Genomic DNA, 24,299 nt, shown 5'->3' with positions numbered 1-24,299 from the left:
CCTGACATGGTGCCTAAAATATATTCTAAAAAAAGGAGGCCCCAAAATCCACTAGGTGCTGCTTTGCTTCTGAGGCCGGTGTTTCAGTAAATTAGCGCACTAGGGCCACATGTGGGATATTTCTAAAAACTGCAGAATCTGGGCAATAAATATTGAGTTGCATTTCTCGGGTAAAACCTTCTGTGTTACAGAAAAAAATGTATTACAAATGAATTTCAGCAATAAAAAGAAAATTTGTAAATTTCACCTGTACTTTTGCTTGAATTCCTGTGAAGCGCCTAAAGGGTTAAGAAACTTTCTGAATGCTGTTTTGAATACTTTGAGGGGTGCAGTTTTTAATATGGGGTGATTTATGGGGTCTATCTGGTACATAAGGCCCTCAAAGCCGCTTTAGAACTGAACTGGCCCCTGTAAAAATAGCCTTTTGAAATTTTCTTGAAAATGTGAGAAATTGCTGGTAAAGTACTAAGCCTTCTAACGTCCTAGAAAAATATAATAATGTTAAAAAAACAATGCAAATATAAAGTAGACATATGGAATATGTAAAATAGTAACTATTTTGTGTGGTATTACTATCTGTTTTACAAGCAGATACATTTAAAATGAGAAAAATCATAATTTTTGCAAATTTTCTCTAAATTTTGGTGTTTTTCACAAATAAGCAATGAATTTATTGATCAAATTTTTCCACTAACATAAAGTACAACATGTCACGAGAAAACAATCTCAGAATCGCTTGGATAGGCAAAAGCATTCCAGAGTTATTAACACATAAATTGACACGTCAGATTTGAGAAAATGGGGCTGGTCATGAAGGTCAAAATGAGCTCGGTCTTGAAAGGGTTAAAATTGCCTTTTCACGAAAGAAAAGAAAAAGGGGGGATGTAACTTCCTCTGCAACCCCTCCCCACGGCTCATTTATTGTATCAGCGGGAAGGGGACATAGCACCATATCGCACATTCTGCCCGTGATACACACGGCGTGCGTGCACTGTATTACCACCATAACGACGCTGCTTTCATTTTTTACTTTGTTTTTGATTTTTTTGATTTGATTTGATTTTGTTTCCGATAATAAAAAAAAACCTGAAGAAGTGTTGAAAATACCCGGCCAATCAAAGTCCAGCTTACTGAGCAGTCCAGAAATCCCGCCCCGCTAGCTTGGTAGTTATCGCGAGTTCTCAGAAGTCTTTATAAAGCGCTGCCTCCCCCATACCTGCCCTCATTACGCCGTCCATTATCGTACATCAGCGCGCCGTGCTTCTGCAGCAGTGAGGAATGGAAGACAGCATGGATATGGACAACATGGCTCCTCTGCGCCCACAGAACTTCCTTTTCGGTATTTAGACACTAACCGGTTTGCCTTTTGTTCAGGTCTAGGAGTATCATGGCCGCCTATTGATGTCGTGTCTGCTGAGATTTGGGGGGGGGGGTGGTTTGCTGGGCCTTCCTTTAAGTCTATAGTGTTAAACGGCTAAATCTAGTACGCGGCGGGTGTAAGTGGTATACGCAAATTGGCTCCGTTGCGGTGTTCGTCACGTGATCCCGCGTTGGGGCGCCATGCGCCTGCCACGTGTTTGTAGCCATGCGCCGGTTCAGGCGTGCGGGACACTAGTTGGCGCTGTGGTCCGCCACCGAGTGATTTAGGTTGTTTACCGTCTGTTTTTTTTTCTCACGAGTTCACTTATAGGCGGACTATGTTGGGGCTGGTGTCTGTATTTGTACTCCCATCATTCACTCTGTATGTCGGGGAAACAAAACAAAAGCATTGCTTACCGAGCAGATGTTCCAGCATAGCTGCTCCAATCCATCTAGGAAAGTTAGTTGCAAAGTTCATTTTGCTCTTTAGATGCAATGGACCAATACAAAAAAATCCAGCATAGGACACCTGTTATTTCCTTGTCACACGGTGGACAGGAAAGATGGAAGGCTCTTGCTACAGCCGGACACTGGGTTAGGGAAGTTGGAAATGGCTGATCTGTAAGTGAGCAGATTGGTTGCAAAGTAATATGATATAGGTGGTACGAGACCCATATCCTCCCCTATAAACTGATATTGCTCTTTGGTAACAGTTTGGGTAGGGAGATTGAAAATCGCCACAGACGAGACAAATTTACTATCCTTGGTATTTTACAGCTATGTTTTCAAGTTGGTTTACTTGTTGGAAGAAATGCCATTTCACTAAGGTGTTTTGTTTGTAGGGTGTGAACTCAAGACCGACAAAAAGGAGTATACGTTTAAAGTGGATGATGATGAAAGTGAGCATCAGTTGTCACTGAGAACGGTACGTACTGGACATTTGCCTTCAAACTTTTTTTTTGTCTACATTTATGTTTAAATTTCACATGTTTTACCGAATAAGTCACATGCTCATGTATCCATCAGACATGCAGCTGTATAATGTTGCTGCTTTTTTCTTTTCCCAGGTTTTATATAAATCACTGTTTGGCAATATTCACACAGGATGGATAAGTTGCATAGATGTATAGTTACATAGTTACATAGTTTGTACGGTTGAAAAGACACATGTCCATCAAGTTCAACCAACGGATGGGAAAGGGAAAGTAAAACATTTCTACACATAGGAGCGAATATTTTTTTGTTCTAGGAAAATTATCTAAGCCTTTTTTAAAGCCATCTACTGTCCCTGCTGTGACCAGCTCCTGCGGTAGGCTATTCCATAAATTCCGTCATAGAAACCCAACTGTGGTACAGTTTTTCGGGCGGAAGTTTTGTTGTGGAAAACTGGTTGGAAAAAAAAGTTAATACTTACCCTGATCTCTAATGTGATAGCAACACTTTGTTCTGTTATCGTCCAGGCCGGCCTCCTGGAGTGATGCTGCATCCTGTGATTGGCTGCAGCAGTCATAAGGGATAGTCATCCAAGGAGGCCAGTCTGGACCCAACAGCAAAAAGCGTCGCCATGACAACGAGAAGTGGTTAGTTAACTTTTCAGTTTTCTTCTGAGAAATTTAAACATTGCTATTTATTACAGGTAGTGTCTGGAAAAGGTTTGTTCAAATCTCATCCACTCTGCTGCTACTGTAATACACTGCAGATTTTCTGCAACAAATTCCTCTGCGGGAATACCAGTGTTTACGCTGTGTTAACATACCCTTAATGAAGTTATACAACCAAATACACTGTTCCATTTTTCTGATCATTTGCAATGAGAGTTCTTTAACTTCATAGGCTAAAGCTGCTCACCTGACAAATGGATGCAATTCTATCATGTCTAGGCAATGCTCTGTGCTAAGAAAAATCAGCAGCTTAACAAATCTCTGGTAGTTTGCTACAATTTTTTAACCTCGAATCCAGGCTTTCCCTCAGGGTCTTGTCTAGACTGGATGCAACTGTATCCCTTCAAAGCAGGACTAGGTATCATCCATTTTTCAGCCTTACATAGTTACAGTATACCTAAAAAACTGTTACATAGTATAGTTTAAAAAGTGGTATGTCCATCAAGTTTAGAGGCTCTGTCACCAGATTATAATTGCCCTATCTCCTACATAATTTGATCGGCGCTGTAATGTAGATAACAGTATTTTTTATTTAGAAAAACGATCAATTTTGACCAAGTAATGACCTATTTTAGATTTATGCTAATGACTTTATTAATAGACAACTGGGAGTGTTTTTACCTTTTGACCAAGTGGGCGTTGTGGAGAGAAGTGTATGACGCTGACCAATCGGTGTCATACACTTCTCTCCATTCATGTACTCAGCACATCGTGATCTTGCGAGATCAAAATGTGCTGTCACTTACCCACACATTGACTTTATTGAAGTGTCTTGAGCGTGAATAGACATCCCCTCCAGCCGCGACACGATGTCTATTCACAATCCCGACACTTCAGAAACGTTTGTGTATGACTTACTCGCACATCGAGATCACGATAACTTGTTCAAAATTTTCTAAATAAAAAAACTCTTCTCTACATTGCAGCGCCAATCACATTATGTAGGAGATGGGGCACTTATAAGTGTCAGAGCCTCTTTAACCAAGAGATGGGATACAGGGATATGGGTAAACGAAAGAATTTTGTTTTACCCATGTTGAGCTCGAAGAATGTTTAAAACAAAAACAAGGCATTCCAGAGGCTGTCACCACATTATAAGTGCCCTATATTGTACATGTGATCGTCGCTGTAATGTAGATTACAGCAGTGTTTTTTATGTACAATCATTTTTGACGAGGTTATGACCTATATTAGCTTTATCCTAATGAGGTTCTCAATGGACAACTGGGGGTGTTTTACTATATGACCAAGTGGGTTCTGTACAGAGGAGTGTATGACGCTGACCAATCAGCGTCATACACTTCTCTCCATTCATTTACACTGCAGATAGCGATATCGCTATGTGCAGCCACAAACACTATAACTAATGTGTCATAAATATACATTACCTCCAGCCAGGACGTGATGTTTTTTCGTTATCCTGACCACTTCTGTAGCGTCTGAGTTGCAGCATAGCCAGGTCACTAACTGGCTTTTTTCCGATGCAATAGACTTTTTGTCGCTGCATCGGAATAAAACAGCAGGGAGCTGGCAAATCTCCCTGCTCTCAGCTGACAGATGTAGCTGGGGGCGTCCCTGCATGACTGGGTGAGATCGATATTGGTATCTATCTCACCCGTTTAACCCTTCAGATGCGGTGCTTAATAGCGTGCCCTTCATCTGAGTGGTCTTTGAGAGAGGGAGGGAGCTCCTTCTCATCCCGCCGACACCCGGCGATAAGATCGCCGAGTGTCTGTCTCCGATAAATAAAGGCCCCCAGGTCTGCCTGTAGTGAATGCCTGCTAGATCATGCCTCTGGCATGACCTAGCAGATGCCTGTCTGTTTTACACGGACAGGCATAATACACTGCAATACAGAAGTATTGCAGTGTATTATAAATGTGATGACCATCGCATAGTGAAGTCCCATAGTGGGACTAGTGAAAAAGAAAAACCCACTTTTCCCCCTTACAAACTGCTTTATTAACAAACCAATTGTAAACAAGTTACACCTATTTCATATCGCAGCGTCCGTAATGACCCAGACTATAAACTTATTACATCATTTAACCCGCATGGTGAACGTTGTAAAAAACCATGAAAAATTGCTGTTTTCTTTGAATCCAGCCTTAAAAAAAAAAAAAAGTTGCATCTACTCCAAAATGGCACCGATAACTAACTACAAGTCGTCCCGCAAAAAAAAGCCCTCCTACAACTGCATCGGCGAAAAAATTAACATGTTATGGCTATTCAAATATGGAGACACAAAAATAAATAATTTTGAAAAGTGTTTTCACTGTGTAAGGCCTCATGCACACGACCGCGCTCGTAATTACGAGCACGGCCGGCCACGGGCAGCGGGCCGCTTTTGCGAGCCGTGCTCCCATTATAAAGTATAGGAGCACGGCCCGTAAAATGAAAAAATAGAACATGTTCAATTTTTTTAACGGCATGGGCACCTTCCCGTGAGAAAACGGGAAGGTACCCGTGACTAACAGAAGTCTATGGGCCCGTTATTGCGGGTCGTAATTACGACCCGCAATAACGGGTGTTTTTACGGTCGTGTGCATGAGGCCTTAAAGTAGTAAAACATACCAAAACTATACATGTTTGGTATCGCTGCAATTGCAACAACCCGCTGAATAAAGTTATTGTTTATACCACACAGTAAACGGTGTGAATTTAGGACGCAAAAAAGTGGCGATATTGCTTTTTTTTTTCTATTCTCCCCCAAAAAAAGTTAATAAAAGTTAATCAATTCTATGTACCCCAAAATGGTGCTATTAAAAATTACAACTTGTCCCGCAAAGAACAAGACCTTATACAGCTATGTCAACGCAAAAATATAAAGGTTATAGCTCTTAGAATGAGACTATGAAAAAACTTAAAAAATGGCTTGGTCATTAAAGGAACAGTGTCATCGCAAATAATTTTTTTATATGTTAAAGATGTTAGTGCTTTAATAAAAACGTTTATATTCATTTGTGTGTTTGTGTTTTACTGTTTCTTATTTTTACACTTTTTCTTCCCTATGGGGGCTGCCATTTTTTGTTCCATTTCTGTGTGTGTCGATTAACGACACACACAGACATGGAGTACGGCAGCCACAGTCCCATAGGGACTGTGAACGGCTCCCGTCCCATTCACGTCCGTGTACGGCGTCTGTGTGGGAACTGCGCATGCGCCGCTCCCACACAGTCCTATTCGAAATTGGCGCCGTCCGGCGCCATTTTCCTGTGGACCGGAAGTCGCGGCCGGACAGTAATATTACTACTTCCGGTCGCGGCTTCCGGACTTGTGCACATGGAACAGCGGCAGCAAAGGGAGCGGACGGGCCGGAGGGAGCCGCGGCGGCAGGAGCAGGTAAGAGATTTCAATGTATGTTAGTGTTTGTGTGTGTTTACTACTGTATGTAAACCTACTACACTGTGGGTTACCTCAAAAAATGGCGACACACAGTGTAGGAGGTTAAACCTTTCAAACCCCTCGTTTATCCCGGCACTAGCCAGGATAAAGGAGGGGGGGATGCTGAGAGCTCACTAGAGCGAGAGCTTTTAACCCAATGTTGCAATGCTGCAATTTTGGGAACTAGCTCCATCTAGTGACCAAAAATGGGTAGTATTATAAATTAGAAAAAATTTATAATATTTCCTGACTCGCGAAAAAAAATTTGAACAATGTTTAATCACCCACACACTAAATGTTTAAATTTAAAAAAAAAAACATGTTTTTCGGGCAACACCATGCCTTTAAGGGGTTAGGGCTTTTTCAGGCCCGTCATCAAGGGGTTTTGTGATGAATTGAGTGTATTTAAAATTTATTTATGCAGTGATTAACTCTTACATAACCCCTGATACCCTTTTAAAGGGGTATTCCCATTACCGACATTTATGGCATATCCACAGGATATGCCATAAAGGTCTGATGGGTGCAGATTTCAGTTATTGGACCTACATCTTTAGAACGGTGCCCCGTGACCCCTGTCTTACCCTTTGTTACTGCACTCGCTTACAAGATGGCCGTTTTTTCCAGAAACGGCCATCTGCATTTTGCTATGTGGAATCCAGTACTCCTAGAAGTGAACTGGATTTCCAGGAACAGGGTAGCAAAAATGTGCTTTTTGCCATGAATATCTAATAGGTATTTGTTTTACCTCTGGGACGCTCCCCTATTGGGAGAATGGAGATTTGCTGACCCCCTCCGTTCACCAAAACATGGTTGCTGCATTCCATAAACTACAATGGAGTGTTGGCCGTGATTGTCTAACTCTAATCTACGGGAGTCTGATAGAACGGAGCGCTGGTTTGACTTTTGTATATGCCTCTTGGTATGGACTGGCGTTCGTGGTGGTCACCCTTGCTGCTAAGCTTCTGTGGTGCTTCCTACTGTATAGGGGACACTTATTCCTGCACATTATGGACTCCGTGAACACTGATCACCAGTTTTTTCTTCTACTGATCTGCTATAAAACACTTGGCATCTGTTTGGATACTATTGTTTTTTAGGGGCATACAAAAAAAGTTTCCTTTTTTTTTTCCTTTAGATTAGGTGATTAGGTTGGAGTGTTAAAGATAAACTTCAACATGTCTAAACATTCTAACAGATGTGTTTATTAAAAAATGTATAGTTGAAAAATTCTAGTCTTCATCTCTGTTAAATGTGGATGCTTTTGAGTTACATCTATTTTCACCTGATATGTTCTTCACTGCCTAATACTTTCTACCTTGGTTGACTTTTCAGGTTAGTTTAGGTGCTGGTGCTCAAGATGAGCTACACATTGTTGAAGCTGAAGGAATGAACTATGAAGGAAAACCGTTAAAGATTGTTCTTGCATCCCTGAGGCCATCTGTCCAGCCAACAGTAAGTACTGGACTTTTAAGAGCATCTGTTAATTGGGGCTTATAGACGATTCACTTATGGATATTCAATTAAACGTCTCGCTTTTTTATTTTTTAGAAAGCCTCATTTACATAAATATAAAAACGGTCATAACTTGGCCAAAAATGCTCGTTTTAAAAAAAAAAAAAATACGTTACTCTTATCTCCGTTGCAGCGCCGATCTGCTGCAATAGGAGATAGGGGTTGCAAAATCTGGTAACAGAGCCTCTTTAAGCATCCATTCAAGTTGGGCTCTGTTTACACTTAGGCATATATCCTGGGATAATCTCTAGACATACACAAATTATAAAAGCCCTGAAGTATACAACTGAAGACTAAAGGACATATGTACCCCCTAGATTTACTCCCATTTTGAAAAAAAATACTGTGCAGGATCCCCTATATTGAAAACCGTAGTCTACAATGTTCAATACAGCGAGAAGGTAACATGCTGAGGCCAACCACATGAACGGATGCAAAAACACACTTTTATGCTGGAATTCCACTTGACATTTTCTCATCAGCTTTTTACTGCAGTTTTGTAGGGATTTTCATGTGCTTAAAGAGGCTGTCACCAGATTATAAGTGCCCTATCTTCTACATAATGTGATTGGCGCTATAATGTAGGTGACAGCAGTGGTTTTTATTTTGAAAAACAATAATTTTTGAGCGATTTTAGATTTATGCTAATTAGTTACTAAATGACCAACTGGGCTTGTTTTTACTTTTGACCAAGAGGGTGTTTGATTGGTCAGCGTCATACACTCCTCTGTACAACACCCACTTGGTCAAAAGTAAAAACACGCCAAGTTGCTCATTAAGAAACTAATTGGCATAAATCTAAAATTGCTCATAACGTGCTAAAAAATTAATGGTTTTCAAAATAAAAACCACTGCGGTTATCTACATTACAGCGTCGATCAGAATATGTAGGACATGGGGCACTTATAATGTGGGGGACAGAGCCTCTTTAATTGTGAAAAAGCATGGAATCTGCATGCTACAGAGCAGCTTTGCCATGCAATTTTCAGGGTTATGTGGGGACCTGAAAAGTATTAGCAGTGTACTCACTGCAGTACACGTACCAATATATATTCTTGTCCCCTATAATGTGAACAGCCCTGCTGTACTCTATGTAATCGATGTACTACTGCTACAGTGTTAATAGGCTACAGCTTGGCCGGTCACATGACTAGTCGTGTCATGAAGAAAGACTGCCACGACTTCCGGTTCCCTGCCAACGCTGTAAAAATCTATTAATCTCATAATTAGCGGTACAGAGGGCCAGTATGTACATTAGCAGTTTACTCATACTGCAGTGAGTACACGAATACTTCTCAGTTCCCACATAACCCCTTTAGAGGTAATGAAGCTGGGGTTTAGTGTTCCAAGCCTGCACATGTCACATACAAACATTTTGGTAATAGTAAGGAAAGTAAATTTTAATTTAGAGTGGGGTCTGGGAACGTCTGGTGCTTTGCTTGCTTGAAATTGAGGTCGGTATATCCTGCTTCATGTGACGGCACATATAGGCCTCTGCTTCATGTGACGGCACATATAGGCCTCTGCTTCATGTGACGGCACGTATAGGCCTCTGCTTCATGTGACGGCACGTATAGGCCTCTGCTTCATGTGACGGCACGTATAGGCCTCTCTGCTTCATGTGACGGCACGTATAGGCCTCTGCTTCATGTGACGGCACGTATAGGCCTCTGCTTCATGTGACGGCACGTATAGGCCTCTGCTTCATGTGACGGCACGTATAGGCCTCTGCTTCATGTGACGGCACGTATAGGCCTCTGCTTCATGTGACGGCACGTATAGGCCTCTGCTTCATGTGACGGCACGTATAGGCCTCTGCTTCATGTGACGGCACGTATAGGCCTCTGCTTCATGTGACGGCACGTATAGGCCTCTGCTTCATGTGACGGCACGTATAGGCCTCTGCTTCATGTGACGGCACGTATAGGCCTCTGCTTCATGTGACGGCACGTATAGGCCTCTGCTTCATGTGACGGCACGTATAGGCCTCTGCTTCATGTGACGGCACGTATAGGCCTCTGCTTCATGTGACGGCACGTATAGGCCTCTGCTTCATGTGACGGCACGTATAGGCCTCTGCTTCATGTGACGGCACGTATAGGCCTCTGCTTCATGTGACGGCACGTATAGGCCTCTGCTTCATGTGACGGCACGTATAGGCCTCTGCTTCATGTCACGGCACGTATAGGCCTCTGCTTCATGTCACGGCACGTATAGGCCTCTGCTTCATGTCACGGCACGTATAGGCCTCTGCTTCATGTCACGGCACGTATAGGCCTCTGCTTCATGTCACGGCACGTATAGGCCTCTGCTTCATGTCACGGCACGTATAGGCCTCTGCTTCATGTCACGGCACGTATAGGCCTCTGCTTCATGTCACGGCACGTATAGGCCTCTGCTTCATGTCACGGCACGTATAGGCCTCTGCTTCATGTCACGGCACGTATAGGCCTCTGCTTCATGTCACGGCACGTATAGGCCTCTGCTTCATGTCACGGCACGTATAGGCCTCTGCTTCATGTCACGGCACGTATAGGCCTCTGCTTCATGTCACGGCACGTATAGGCCTCTGCTTCATGTCACGGCACGTATAGGCCTCTGCTTCATGTCACGGCACGTATAGGCCTCTGCTTCATGTCACGGCACGTATAGGCCTCTGCTTCATGTCACGGCACGTATAGGCCTCTGCTTCATGTCACGGCACGTATAGGCCTCTGCTTCATGTCACGGCACGTATAGGCCTCTGCTTCATGTCACGGCACGTATAGGCCTCTGCTTCATGTCACGGCACGTATAGGCCTCTGCTTCATGTCACGGCACGTATAGGCCTCTGCTTCATGTCACGGCACGTATAGGCCTCTGCTTCATGTCAGCATAGTGCTTTTGTTCCCAGATGCAGCTTCCTGCTCATCTGTCCATTGTTGGTGAAGTAACTCTTCCTGAAATAACCATGTTTGATGTTGGCATTCTTAGAACACTAAGCCCCAGCTACATAATTGTATGCTGGTGGTTTAGTTGCTCTAAAACTATTGACAGGTTACCTTTTTAAAGGAACACTAAACTTTAAAGAAACATCATGTCAGTAACTTTGTCATCTTTGAGGAAATTCAGTCCGTAAACCCTCTAAGGCTATGTTCACACGGAGTATTTTGGGGGAGGAATATCTGCCTCAAAATTCCGTTTGGAACTTTGAGGCAGATATTCCTCTCCCTGCACGGCGATTATCGCGCCGTTTTTCGCCCACGGCCATTGAGCGCAGCGGGCATAAAACAGCGAGAAATACCCTTTCTCCTGCCTCCCATTGAAGTCAATGGGAGGTCAGAGGCGGAAGCGCCCGAAGATAGGGCATGTCGCTTCTTTTGAAATCAATGGGAGGCGTTCTCGGGCCGTTTCTGCCGAGTTTTGCGACGCGGTTTCCGCGTCAAAAAACTCGGCAAAATACCCCGTGTGAACATAGCCTTACACTACCTGGCCAATGCAATATTCTGTTGCAAAAAATGGAGGTTGAACTTGCAGCTGTTTCATGTAAATGTTTGGTAAAATTCCTTTTTAAATTGTTACATTTACGTTTTAGGTGTCACTTGGTGGATTTGAAATTACACCACCTGTTACTTTGCGGCTAAAGTCTGGATCTGGTCCTGTACATATTAGTGGGCAGCATCTTGTTGGTAAGTAGCTTGCAATTAGAATATAATCATACAGACCTTTAGTTTTGTTTCTCTCTTCACCCCCTCAAAGGAAAAAAAAGCATCATACACTTCTCATTGTTCCAGCTTCTTTCACTGCACAATCACACTGGAATAATTAGAAGTGTATGACGCTGATTGGTCAGCGTCATTCCCTTCTCTGTACAACGCCCAGTTGTTCATTAAGAAACTAGCATAAATCTAAAATTGCTCATAACTTGCTTAAATATAGTTTTTCAAAATAAAACACATCTACATTACAGCGCTGATCACATTATGTAGGAGATAGGCCACTTATAATATTTAAAGATCTGTCACTGGTTTAGTAATGCCCAATCTTCAAGCTAATCTAATAGGTGCTGTCACATGGATAATGCTAGTTAAAATTGTGTCCCAAAGTTTATTTTAAGTTATGAGCTTTTGACTGCAGCATTTAACGAGTTAAACTCAATGAGTTCCATACTTCCCTCTGCCTGACTTTGGCGTATGGATACGTCAAATGTCGTGAAGGGGTCGAGATACAAATTTCTGCTGGAAACGCTTAATTGTTTTGAGCGGTCTTAAAATTCTAATCCTTCTGTTTGTAGCTTTAGAAGACTTGGGCTCATCGGACGAGGAGGAAGATGAAGAGGAAGAAACCACAAAGAATGCCAAAAGACCTGCTACATCCTCTTCTAAGGTTCCACAGGTATAGTAACATGACATTTTTATTCACGCTGGCACTGTTTGTGCAAAGCCTAATTTCCCTTTGCTGATTCCTATAGAAAAAGCCAAAATTAGAAGAGGATGACGACGATGATGATGACGACGACTTAGATGATGAGTAAGTTTCATAATGGCAGCCAGTATCTTGGCGAGTTAAGTGGTGGTACACCATGTTCAAAGGTGGTCTGAATTCGGATGCAGTTAACAAGCAATGTGCTGGCGCAATCTCTCATTCTCTACAGCTCTCAGCAGACAAGGACGACAAGACTGTATGATCTCGCAAGAGATCACACAGCACAAGCTGCTCTGATGTCCATAGCCAATTGGACAGGGTCACGCCCCCTTGCCATTTACCAAAAATTTAGCGCCCCATTAACCGTTCAGGGGCTTATTTACCTATCGGGCGCCAAATATAATCGCACCGATATCTAACAGAAGAATAGAAACCTAGTTAAGTGACACCAAGTTTGTGCAGCTATTACATGGTGCACTCAGCAGCACATGTATGGGCTGGTGAAGGGTTCTCTTTAAAGGGAATGTGTCGCTAGAAATTTTTTATATTTTTTTAGTTAAGCAATTAGTATATACATGATTACACATTGTTCTAATTTATTTTTTATTTCTTCACAAGACCGGAAATATTATAAATTAGATTCTAATTTATAACATTTCCATGTGCTGGTCACTAGAGGGATCAATTTGCAAAATTGCAGCATTGGCATGTGGTAAAGCAACCTCATTGCTTTATGCTGCAAAATTGGAGAAGACACACTCGCTCTAGTGTGCTCAAACAATGCCTCCTTTGTCCTGGCTAGTGCCAGGAGAAAGGAGTGGGTCGAATGTTCAAACCTCCTACACTGTGCTGCCATTTTTTGAGCGAATGCACAGTGTAGGAGGATTAGATACAGTAGTAATCACACAGTATAACACGAACATACACAAACATAACTCACCTGCTCCCTTCGCTCCTTGTCCTTGCTTCTGAACATATGGTCGGAAGTCGTCATCTGTCCGGCCGCGGCTTCCAGTCCACATGAAAATGGCGCCGGAAGTTGCTCTGCCGAAGACCTTCCTTTTGGACTGGGAGCGGCGCATGCGCTGTTCCCACACAGACGGCGTAAACCATAGTGAATGGAACAGCTCCAGTTCGCATTCTCTATGGGGATGTATGTGCAGTATTCCATCTCTGTCGTTATTCGGCACATAGAGATGGAAAAAAAAAATGGCAGCCCCCATAAAGAAGTAAAAGAGAGAAAAAAGAAACTCAAATAAAATGTATTTACTAAAAGCAATAAAATATAAAAAAAAAAAATTGTGACACCTTCCCTTTTTAAATGGCGAACAGGTGAAGTATGGATTCACACAGGATGGAAACTCATGCCCTCCACAGTGTAGTGACTTGATTAGTGGTCTGCTAGGATAAAGCAATTCAAATAAAACTTTCTTAAATTTCAATATTAGTAGTCTTCGATGCGTGTACTATATGAAAGCAGCTTGATTTGATAAATTACTTTGCCTGGGATGATATTGTCTGAGATTGATTGTGAAGAAAAGGATTGGCACTAGATGTATCTGCAATATACATGTTCACACATTGTTTGCCTTTGATTCTGTTTAATGCCGCTTGGCTTTTGGCACTGATTTGCTGTGCAGCACAATTCGCCCCGATGTCATTGAATGGGGCTGATTGTCATTGTATTTGATGCAGATTTTGGCACCTAATACTTAAGCATACAGCTTCACTCGTATATATCTATTTTCATTATGCTCTAAGAATGGGTTTGTTTTAGGGATGACGATGAGGAGGAAGATGAAGAAACACCAGTTAAAAAGGTAATTTGTTCATTTAAAACTGAGGTTAAGCTAGATGAGAATCATAAATTGTTCCAAGTAACATCTTTTGTTTATCTGCTTTTGAACACTAATTTCAGTCTGCATGCGTAATGTACGTAAAAAGTTTAGTACATTAGTTATACATCCTTAGTTGTCTGTATAGCTGGCGTATATTTTGCTTTAAAGGGCCACTAAACCTAGAGTACAAAGCTCACAATGTAGGAAAATCTTGACTCCAACGACATTGCGCCCAGTTAAAGAGGCTGTCACCAGATTCTCAAATCCCTATCTCCTATTGCATGTGATCGGCGCTGCAATGTAGATAACAGGAACGTTTTAAAAATTAAAAAAACGTTCATTTTTTTTACCAAGTTATGAGTTATTTTATATATATATATATATATATTATTTATTTATTTATGCAAATGAGGTTTGAAATGGGCAACCGGGTGTTTTTTTCCATTATGTCCAACTGGGCGTGTATTGTTTTTAACTGGGCGTTTTTAAGTGTATGACGCTGACCAGTCAGCATCATACACATCTCCATTGATTTACACAGCACCGATGTGCAGTCACATACACAGAGATTAACGTTAATCAAGGGTCCTGATAATGAATACACATGATCATCCAGCCTGGACGTCATGTGTATTCAGAATCCTGACACTTCTGAATCTTTTCTGTGAGATTTCCAGCAATGGAAACTAAATCTCGTGTACCTCTGTAATCTCGCGAGATTTCGTTTCCCTTTCTAGAAATCTCAAAGAAAAGAGTTAGAAGTGTCAGGATTCTGAATACACATGACGTCCAGGCTGGATGATCATGTGTATTCATCATCAGGACTCTTGATTAACGTTAATCTCTGTTTATGCAGCAGAGTCTTTACAAAAACGCTGGTAAAGTAGTGCATTGTCTTTGTTTTTTCTGTTCAGGTTTCTGGTTGACACATGAGTAGTGTTATAGTAGGTTTATCTGACTGCAATTAGCGATATAGCTATATCGCTATCTGCAGTGTAAATGATTGGTCAGCGTCATACACTCCTCTGTACTTGGTCATATAGTAAAACACCCAGTTGTCCATCGAGAAACTCATTAGCATAAAGCTAATATAGGTCATAACTCCGTCAAAAATGATAGTTTTTCTAAATAAATAAACACTGCTGTAATCTACATGTACCGATCACATGTACAATATAGGGCATTTATAATATGGTGACAGCCTCTTTAAACATTGGTTATAGCAAAGTATATGTGCACATGCAGAATTCCAGCGGTTTTTACTGCATTTCTGCTGCATAAACACAGTAAAAACAGCAACATAAATCTGTTACGGATTTTCTGCTACCCATTGACGTCTATGCACCAAACATGCAGCATCTCTGCACAGGGCAGGCAGCATAAATTGACATGCTGCTGAATAGAAAAAATCACAGCAGAACGCTTTCCGCATGACTTTTGTGCGTTTTTTTTTCTGCAGTGCGGGAATGAGATTTTCTAAATCTTTCACTTTGCTGCTACTGTAAATGCTGCAGAATTCCATTGCGGAAATTCGGCAGCGTTTACACTACGTCAGAACCCAGCCGAAGGCCAGTGAGATTGTGGAACTCTGCCACAGGATGTTGTGGTGGTTGCTTCTTTGAACAAGTTCAAGAAGGACCTGAATGCATTCCTTAAAAAAAATCTAACATTACAAGTTGAGTACTAGATTCTGGAAAAGGATTTATTCTGTTTGCTGTATTTGGAGTTAAAGAGACTGTCACCACATGTGCCCTATCTCCTAGATAAGGAGATCGGCATGTAGGTGACAGTAATGCTTTTTATTTAAAAAAAACAATCTATTTTTACCACTTTATTAGCGTTTTTAAATTTATGCTAATGAGTTGCTTAATGCCCAAGTGGGCGTATTTTTACTTTAGACCAAGTGGGCGTTGTACAGGGGAGTGTATGACACTGATTAATCAGCCTCATGCACTCCTCCATTCATTTACACAGTGCATAGGGATCCTGCTAGATCCTTATGTGCTGTCTTATTCTAACACTAACAAAACTGAAGTGTTTAGACAGTGAATAGACATTCCACGGGATGTCTATTCACAATCTCTGCACTTCGTTACTCTATCTGTGGTAGTTACAGCAGAGGATGCGTAATCTCGCGATATTTCGCGGTAATTGACAGGTTATAACGAGATCACGCTTCCTCTGCTTTAAAGGGAACCTGTCACCAGAATTTCACCTATTGAACTTTACTTATCCCTCACTGGCCGCTGCTATCAAAAGTTCATTGTCATTATCCCCTCTCCTAAACTTTTCCCCTGACTGTAAATAACGGTCTGCAAACATTTTGCGCTTTTTATCGTAATAATCCGGCGTCCCTTTGTGCGCACACACCAGAAGAGGACATCAATGCACAAGCGCAGGATTTTGTGTGCTGGGGGAAGGTGACGAGCTGTCAATCAAAAGTAAGGAGGCCGGGGAAGCGCGGAAAGACTTGAGGAATGAAAATATGACTTTTTTCAAACGAAGATCTGACTCTTTTCTGCTCATTAGCATACGGTGTGGGAACACTAAAACACTGAATACTAAAGCTACAGAGCCGACTAAGAAGACAACTATAGGTTATATAGAAATGATTTTTCACCCACTACCACCAGGTATTGCTGGTTTAATAGGTGAAATGCTGGTGACAGGTTCCCTTTAACTACCATAGAAACAGTAACGAAGCGCAGAGTTTGTGAATAGACCTCCCGTGGAATGTCTATTCACTGTCTAAACACTTCAGTATTGTTAATGTGTTAGTATAAGACAGCACATAAGTATCTAACAGGAGAGAAGTGCATGATGCTGATTGGTCAGCATCATACACTCCCCTGTAGAACGCCCACTTGGTCTAAAGTAAAAATACGCCCACTTGGGCATTAAGAAAGCTCATTAGCATAAACCAAAATCGCTCCTAACGTTGTGAAAATAGATTGTTTTTTTTAAATAAAAAGCATTACTGTCACCTACATTATAGCACCCATCTCCTTATGTAGGAGCTAGGGCACATGTAATGTGGTGACAGTCTCGAAGTAGCAATTTTTCTCCTATTGAGGCAATTGGTGTCTAGTCTACCTCATGGGAGTTTTGCCTTAGGCCTCATGAACACGACCGTAGTGTGCACAGCCGTTATTTTCGGCTCGGACGGCAATGAAGTGTCAACCGCGGGCCGCCCGCAAATCGCGGGCTGTGCTCATGGCCACGTGCAGTCATTTCTATGCGCCTGGACAGCAAATCACGGCTGTAATAAGCCATGTTCTATCTTTTTGTGGTACAGGCTCCTGGGCAATGCACAGACCGTGGAAACCACGATAGTGTGCATGGGCCCATAGAAATGTATTGGACCGCAATTCACCTGCAGATTTGCGGCTGCAAAAATACATTAGTGTGATGGGGCCTAAGTGCATCAAAATGGTGATTATGGGTTGGACTTGACAGTTTTTTATTGCTTACTAATATAGGTATGAATGAAGGGCTGTGAATGATCTCACTGTACAATAAAAGGCAGACTGACCGTATGTGCCCTACGATTGTAAGCAGAAATGTACTGCGCTAAAAATTATATAATATAATTTAGTGTATAAATATTATATGTAGAAGTTATATGATGACGCTAGTTTTTTTTTGTTTTTTTCCCCCTCAGCCGGCTCTAGTAGCAAAAGTAAAATCTGCTCAAAAGTCAAGCCACAATGGAAAGGCTTCTAAACCGTCCACTCCTGCTAAATCTCCAAAAGTGAGTACTTTTATTCATATTAAATTAACTGGTTTGCTTTTCTATTTTGCCGTTTGTTACATTGGGGATAAATCATGTTGCCAGTAGGGTGCTTGACACGAAGAAATAGCATCTGGGCGCTGTTTTTTTCACTGGCCACAACCATCATTCTTTGCCAATCGCGCTCCAGCACGCTTCTTTCACTATCCCTTCCTGGGGACCCGGTCTCCTCTGATAGGCTGGTCTCCTCATATGACTGCAAGCAACCAATCGCGGTGCTCTGGGGCCTGTTTCTTCTTCCATTTGGACTCACTGCTTGGGGACACATTAGCTCCTGACCAGTGCTGCTGCATCTTTGCCTCAGGAGGGACAGCACACCCTGATACCGGGTAGGAATACCGCTTGTTTTTGTTTTCTACCTCCCCTACAGATGCTTTAGCCTCCGTCAATGAGCTTACTACCTGCAGGAGTGTTTATTCTAGCAGATCTAGGTGAAAGCGGCCACTACACTGGATTTTCCTTGGCGGGTCCCGCAGCGGAATTATTCCTTCGGCAGGAAGATTCCTCCTCCCATTCACTTCAATAAATGATAACATTTATTATGTTGGCTGCAGATAACATTGGATTACACCTTTCACGTTTGGTGATAGACAGATCAGCTCCAAGTCCTTATACAGGTACTTCCTGTAAAGAAGGTCGAGCTGCTTTAAACAATGCAAGCAAAGATGGCTGTCCCCATAATCCTTTAACCCCCTTCCCGTCATTTTTCGTAAAGTATAGGTCATGGCAGGCCAGTGCTTCCTGCAACTTGTCGTATACTTAGGACAAATGGAGTTGGAGCCATCCCCAGATGTCGTCTGTATCTTCCAGCTGACACCCTTCTGTAACGGTGGGGACTGATGTTAGCTCTGATCCCTGCCATTAACCCCTTAAATGCAGCAGTCAAAGGCGATCGCTGCATTTAAGGTGTTTGCAGCTCTCCAGCACCCCAGCAGTGAAATTGCCGGGGTGCTGGTGGCTGCAATTGCAACCGGAGGCCTAATGCTGACCTCCCTGGTCTGCCTAGTACGAAAGCCTTTCAGGCCTTGCTTGGAGGTGGGGCTTATAAGGTTTCAATACCTGATGGCTCTGGAGCCGAGCCAGGTGTCAGCGGTGGATATCGACGGTATGTTACAGCTGACCTCCACCTATAATAGCAGGAACCGGAGCTAGCTCAGATTCCGGCCATTAACCTCTTAGATGCAGCAATGCTCACTACACCCCTAGGTGAATACCGTCACGGGTGTAGTTTCCAAAATGGGGTTATTTTTTTCGGAATTTCCTCCGTTTTGGCCCCACAACACCTCTTCAGACCTGACCTGGTCCCTAAAATATATTCTAATGAAATAGAGGCCCCAAAATCCTGTAGGTGCTCCTTTGCTACTGAGGTCGGTGTTTCAGTCCATTAGGGCCACATGTGGGGTATTTCTAAAAACTGCAGAATCGGGGTATTGAGTTGAGTTCTCTGGTAAAACCCTGTTACAGAAAAAAAATAAATTAAATATGAATCCAGTCTGCAAGAAAAATTTAATTTGTAAGCTTCACCTCTACTTTAACCCTTTCACAAGAAGCAAACTTTCTAAATGTGGTTTTGAATACTGAGGGGTGCAGTTTTTAAAATGGGGGTGAATTATGGGGGGTTTGTATTATATAGGCTCCTCAAAGCCACTTCACAACTGAACTGCCCCCTGTAAAAATATCCTTTTGAAATTTTCTTGAATGTGGGAAATTGCTGCTAAAGTTCTAAGCCTTGTAAAATCCTAGAAAAATAAAAGGCTGCGCAAAAAAAATTATGCCAATCTAAACTAGCCATATGTGAAATAGTAACTATTTTGTGTTGTGATCTGTTTTACAAGCAGATGCATTTAAATTTAGAAATTTTTTTTTCACTGAATTTTGTTCTTTTATTACAATTACATACTGAATGTATCGACTAAGTTAGTGGTAAAATTTGAAGTACAATGTCTTACGAGAAAACAATCCCCGACTCACTTGGATAGGTATTGCATTCCAAAGTTATTACCACATAGTGACACGTCAGATTTGAAATTGAGGCTTTGTCAGGAAGGTCAGAACAGGCAGCAGCTGGAAGGGGTTAAAGGACATTTAGTTATTTGATTGAATGTAATTGTTTGTTCTTTTTTTTGCTTTCTAGACACCAAACCAAAAAGGGAAAAAAGGCAAGCAACAATCTCCAAACACACCCAAAACACCCCTTAATCCTGTAGAGCTAAAGGCAAAAATACAGACTTTATTTGACAAGGTAGGTTATACGTTTGTCTTAAGGTTGCATTTGCAGGTGGTAAAATTGGGACCGTTGGCCACTATTAAGAGTATATACCTAAAATGAAGACCTGTATGGTGTGAAAACAAAAATGATTCCAAGAATCTTAGCTTTTTTTTTTTTATATTTCGTCGCCATAACCGTATAAGGGCTTTTTTTTTATTTGCGGAACAAGTTATATTATGCGCATCCAAAAATGGTGTAATTTAGAAATACATAGTTTAATAACTTTTTTTTATTAACTTTATTTTAGTAGAGAATTGCAAATAAACAGCTATTCCAGCATTGTTTTTCACGTTATAAACTTATGCTGTTTACTATGCTGGATAAATAACATGTTCCCTTTATTCTATGAGTCGAGACGATTACGTGGATACAAAATATGTATAGGTTTTCCTACGTTTGCACAAGAAAAAAAGAACTTGTTTTTGCAACGCAGTGTTCCAAAAGCCGTAACTTTTATTTTTCCATCAATGTGGCTGTATTTGGGCTTGATTTTTGTGGGCCAAGGTGTAGTCTTCATTAGTACTATATAGTCATAGGACTTGGATTAAGGCCTCATGCACACGACCGTATTTTTTCCCTCCCGTAAATACTGGCGTAAATACGGTTCTTGTCACCAGTATTCCACCCGTATTTACGGGCACGTTTTCAATGCAAAATTGCACTGCACTAATCGGCAGCCTCTTCTCTCTATCAGTGCAGGATAGAGAAGGGGCAGCCCTTTCCGAGGTAAAAAATTCATACTTACCCGGCCGTTGCCTTGGTGACGCGTCCCTCTCCATCCAGCCCGACATCCCTGGATGACGCCGCAGTCCATGTGACCGCTGCAGCATGTGATTGGCTGCAGCGGTCACATGGGCTGAAACGTCATCCAGGGATGTCGGGCCGGATGTCGAGAGGGACTCGTCACCAAGGCAACGGCCGGACTGGAGGAAGAAGCAGGAAGTTCTCGGTAAGTATGAACTTTTTTTTTTTTTTACAGGTTGCTCTATATTGTGATCGGATTTCACTGTCCAGGGTGCTGAAAGTTACTGCCGATAAGTTAACTCTTTCAGCACCCTGGACAGTGACTATTTACTGACGTCGCCTAGCAACGCTGCCGTAATGACTGGTGCACACACGTAGCCACCCGTCATTACGGGAGCTCCATAGACTTCTATGGGCTGCCCGTGCTGTTGTTACGGCCTGAAATAGGACATGTTCTATCTTTTTCAACGGCACGAGCACCTTCCCGTAAGAAAACGGGAAGGTACCCGTGGCCAATAGAAGTCTGAGCCCGTTATTACCGGTCATAATTACGACCCGTATTAATGGGAGTTTTTACAGTTGTGTGCATGAGGCCTAACTCATTAGTCGTTACGATCGCTCGGATACCGTATGTGTATGTTTTGACGCTTTTACTAAATAAAACCACTTTATGGGGAAAGTATTTTATTTTGTTAATTTTGACATTTTTATTTTCATAGACTTTATTTAACTGCTAAACTTTATTTTTTCCATCCCACCAGTGGACACTTCTAGAATGCTTTGGTACACTTAGTTTTACACGGACAGGCAATAATGCTTTGGTATACGGACAGGCAATATATTAGGCCAAATCTGTCATGGCCTAATAGGCAGTTGCTAGGGGTTTTTGTTAGGCCCATGGAAACCCAACAGCGCCCCGCAACTTCTTTGCAAGGGTGCTGATGTGGTGACCGAGAGAGCACCCTCCCTCTGTCAAATACATTAGATGCCGCTGTCGCCATTGACAGCGGCATCTAATGGGTTAAACTGCCAGAATCGGAGGGCGATTCTATTCTCAAAACTGCTAATAGCCTTATAGGGAAAGGGGGATGGTATTATAAACACCTTTTTGTCGCGGTCATGCAACTTGCCAGGGGAATTTAATGTTTTGTTTCCCCGATGCTGCAATTGCCACTAAGGCAGGGACTTGATATGCAAGTGCTCCTGCACTGCGCGCTGCCAGCTCCATCCCTCTGCGTGACTGCTCCAGCTGTCTCCTGATTGGCTGCGAAAGCAGTGTGGTTTTTGCGACGGAGTCGGCATTTGATGCCCCCGATGCGACAATCCTATAATTAGCATAACTGAGGAGACAAAAGATATGCTTAGTGACCTCCCCTATAATCGCTCTGTCAGCAGTTTTGTGGCCTCAAAATTGCTGACAGATTCGCTAACTAAATCGGTAAAAATGAATAATTGAATGTTCTTGTAATTAACGTAGTAAATGGGTAGGTGAGAAGTGTGTGTACAATAAATGGTCCTGGGCTTTCAAACTGCCATTATAATTGTGTAGCATGGTTTTCAAGTTTCTGCCCCTGCAATCAAGCAAGGTTCCTAGCTGATGAGGAGGATCACTTTTACTGCTCCACCTCTTTATACATGGTACTCATCAATGCTGCTGCCTTTGTTGACCTGGCTATCACATTTCATAATGTGATCACTGGGTGCTGTGCACAGCAGACCCTCATCAGTTTGTGGCTGAGAAGAGCTAAGTGGGAGGGTTCTCTTGACTATTTGTCATTGCAAAGTGAAACTTGACTCCATGCATGGTTAGCCTGAGGTTAAGGATGAATATCTTGTCACTTATTAAGATGTATACACTGTCTTTTAGGGTTCGACCCTTCCAAAAGTTGAGTCAAGGTTTGCAAACTACTTGAAAAATGGTTTCAAAATGGAAGACCAGAAGGTAAGAAACAACTTAATAAGCATGAACCCTATTATGTATGGTTGCTTTTCACCTTACTTTTCATATGTATGCTCAATTTTCATTCACTCAGTTTTTTTTATGTTGCAGGTGATTGATGATCTGTGGAATTGGAGAAAGACCCTGAAAGATATAAAATAACTTGGTCCGCATTTTCGTTTCCCCTCCTAATTTTATATTTTTACTTTATGAAATGAATTTTTTGTTTTAAATATTTTCCACCTGTTTTGTACAACTTGGTGTTCTATTAAAGGCAATGCACACCTTTGACAATTTTTTTTTTTTTATAAAATTGTGCAACTTCCTCAATACATTTTATTACAAATTATTTTTACTTTGAGATATAGCTGCTTTGTATTCTGTATATACAGCGACAGCGGGTCAGGATCTGCCTGTAATCTAGCATCTAAATGATGAACTTTGATGTGATCGTTAATAGCTTGTTCCTTTGGGTCAGACGCAGGACAATGGGCCAACTTCCTAAATACAATCGCACTGCACAATTTTATTTAATAAAAAAAGATAAACTGACAAAGGGGTATATAGCCTTTAAGGAAAAGTCATAAAGCTGGGCCATGTTATCCTAATGTGTAATTGTTTTAAATAAAACTATTTTACTTGGATTCTCACTTATAGTAAATGTTCATTGTGGCATGAAATTTCATTTTTAGAGTACAGTTTTTTGTTTTTTTTTAAAGCTTGCCAGTTAGAGGAATTCTGTCATCCTGTTTTCTTACCCGTTTGAGGGTAGCATAAACAAGTAAGATGCTAATTTCAGTAGTTTGATAGTTCTATTTTATAACTTACAAATTTAAACATGTGAGGAAGCAGTTTGGTGTATTTATGAACTGCTGCTGCAACATTTATATTGTGAATTATCCAATATCACATTAACTGACACAAGTGGCAAAGTACTGAGATCCGTGTGTCACTGAAGGAGGCCTAAAGCAACCTGGCAGCATAAGCAAAGATTTTTTTTTGGGCAACTTAGAATGCATAAAGAGAACTTTCAAATGCTCCAGCCTTATTAAAATGCAACGTGGTGTTTGTTTTTGTCTTTTAATGATTTTTAAGTCAAGGAGCTTATGGGGATAATTCCATACCCAGAGCATGCTGCGCTTGGGGGGGGGGGGGGGGTATAACACCACTGACCACAATTCCCTCAAAAATGCCACAAACCAAAACGCAGTTGTATGTAGTAAATCTCCTATTTTACTTCAGACTTTAATGTAACATTTGACCGCACTATAAACAGAAATGCTGTGTGAATTCAACCCTAACATGCTAAACAAAAATGGCCCCTGAAATGAAATAACACGTATTTCAAAGCTGAGCTCAGACCATGACACTGATTGTTATATTATGTGCTTCTGTA

General features: G+C 41.8%; 1 protein-coding gene across 1 annotated transcript; it reads left to right on the top strand.

Annotated features, from left to right (window-relative positions):
• Positions 1 to 1,188: 1,188 nt before the first annotated feature.
• LOC142748941 (nucleophosmin-like) lies at positions 1,189 to 23,553 on the top strand. Its single transcript, XM_075856364.1, has 11 exons — positions 1,189 to 1,339; positions 2,202 to 2,284; positions 7,740 to 7,859; positions 11,494 to 11,587; positions 12,193 to 12,293; positions 12,370 to 12,428; positions 14,101 to 14,143; positions 17,823 to 17,912; positions 20,086 to 20,193; positions 22,832 to 22,906; positions 23,015 to 23,553. Exons 1-11 carry the CDS (start codon positions 1,279 to 1,281, stop codon positions 23,063 to 23,065), a joined length of 885 nt encoding a protein of 294 aa, XP_075712479.1. The 5' UTR covers positions 1,189 to 1,278; the 3' UTR covers positions 23,066 to 23,553.
• Positions 23,554 to 24,299: the final 746 nt, after the last annotated feature.

This window comes from Rhinoderma darwinii, chromosome 3, assembly GCF_050947455.1.
Source record: "Rhinoderma darwinii isolate aRhiDar2 chromosome 3, aRhiDar2.hap1, whole genome shotgun sequence".
NCBI lineage: Eukaryota > Metazoa > Chordata > Amphibia > Anura > Rhinodermatidae > Rhinoderma > Rhinoderma darwinii.
The sequence above is the reverse complement of the archived record's forward strand: the minus strand, read 5'-3'. Positions and strand labels throughout refer to the sequence as shown.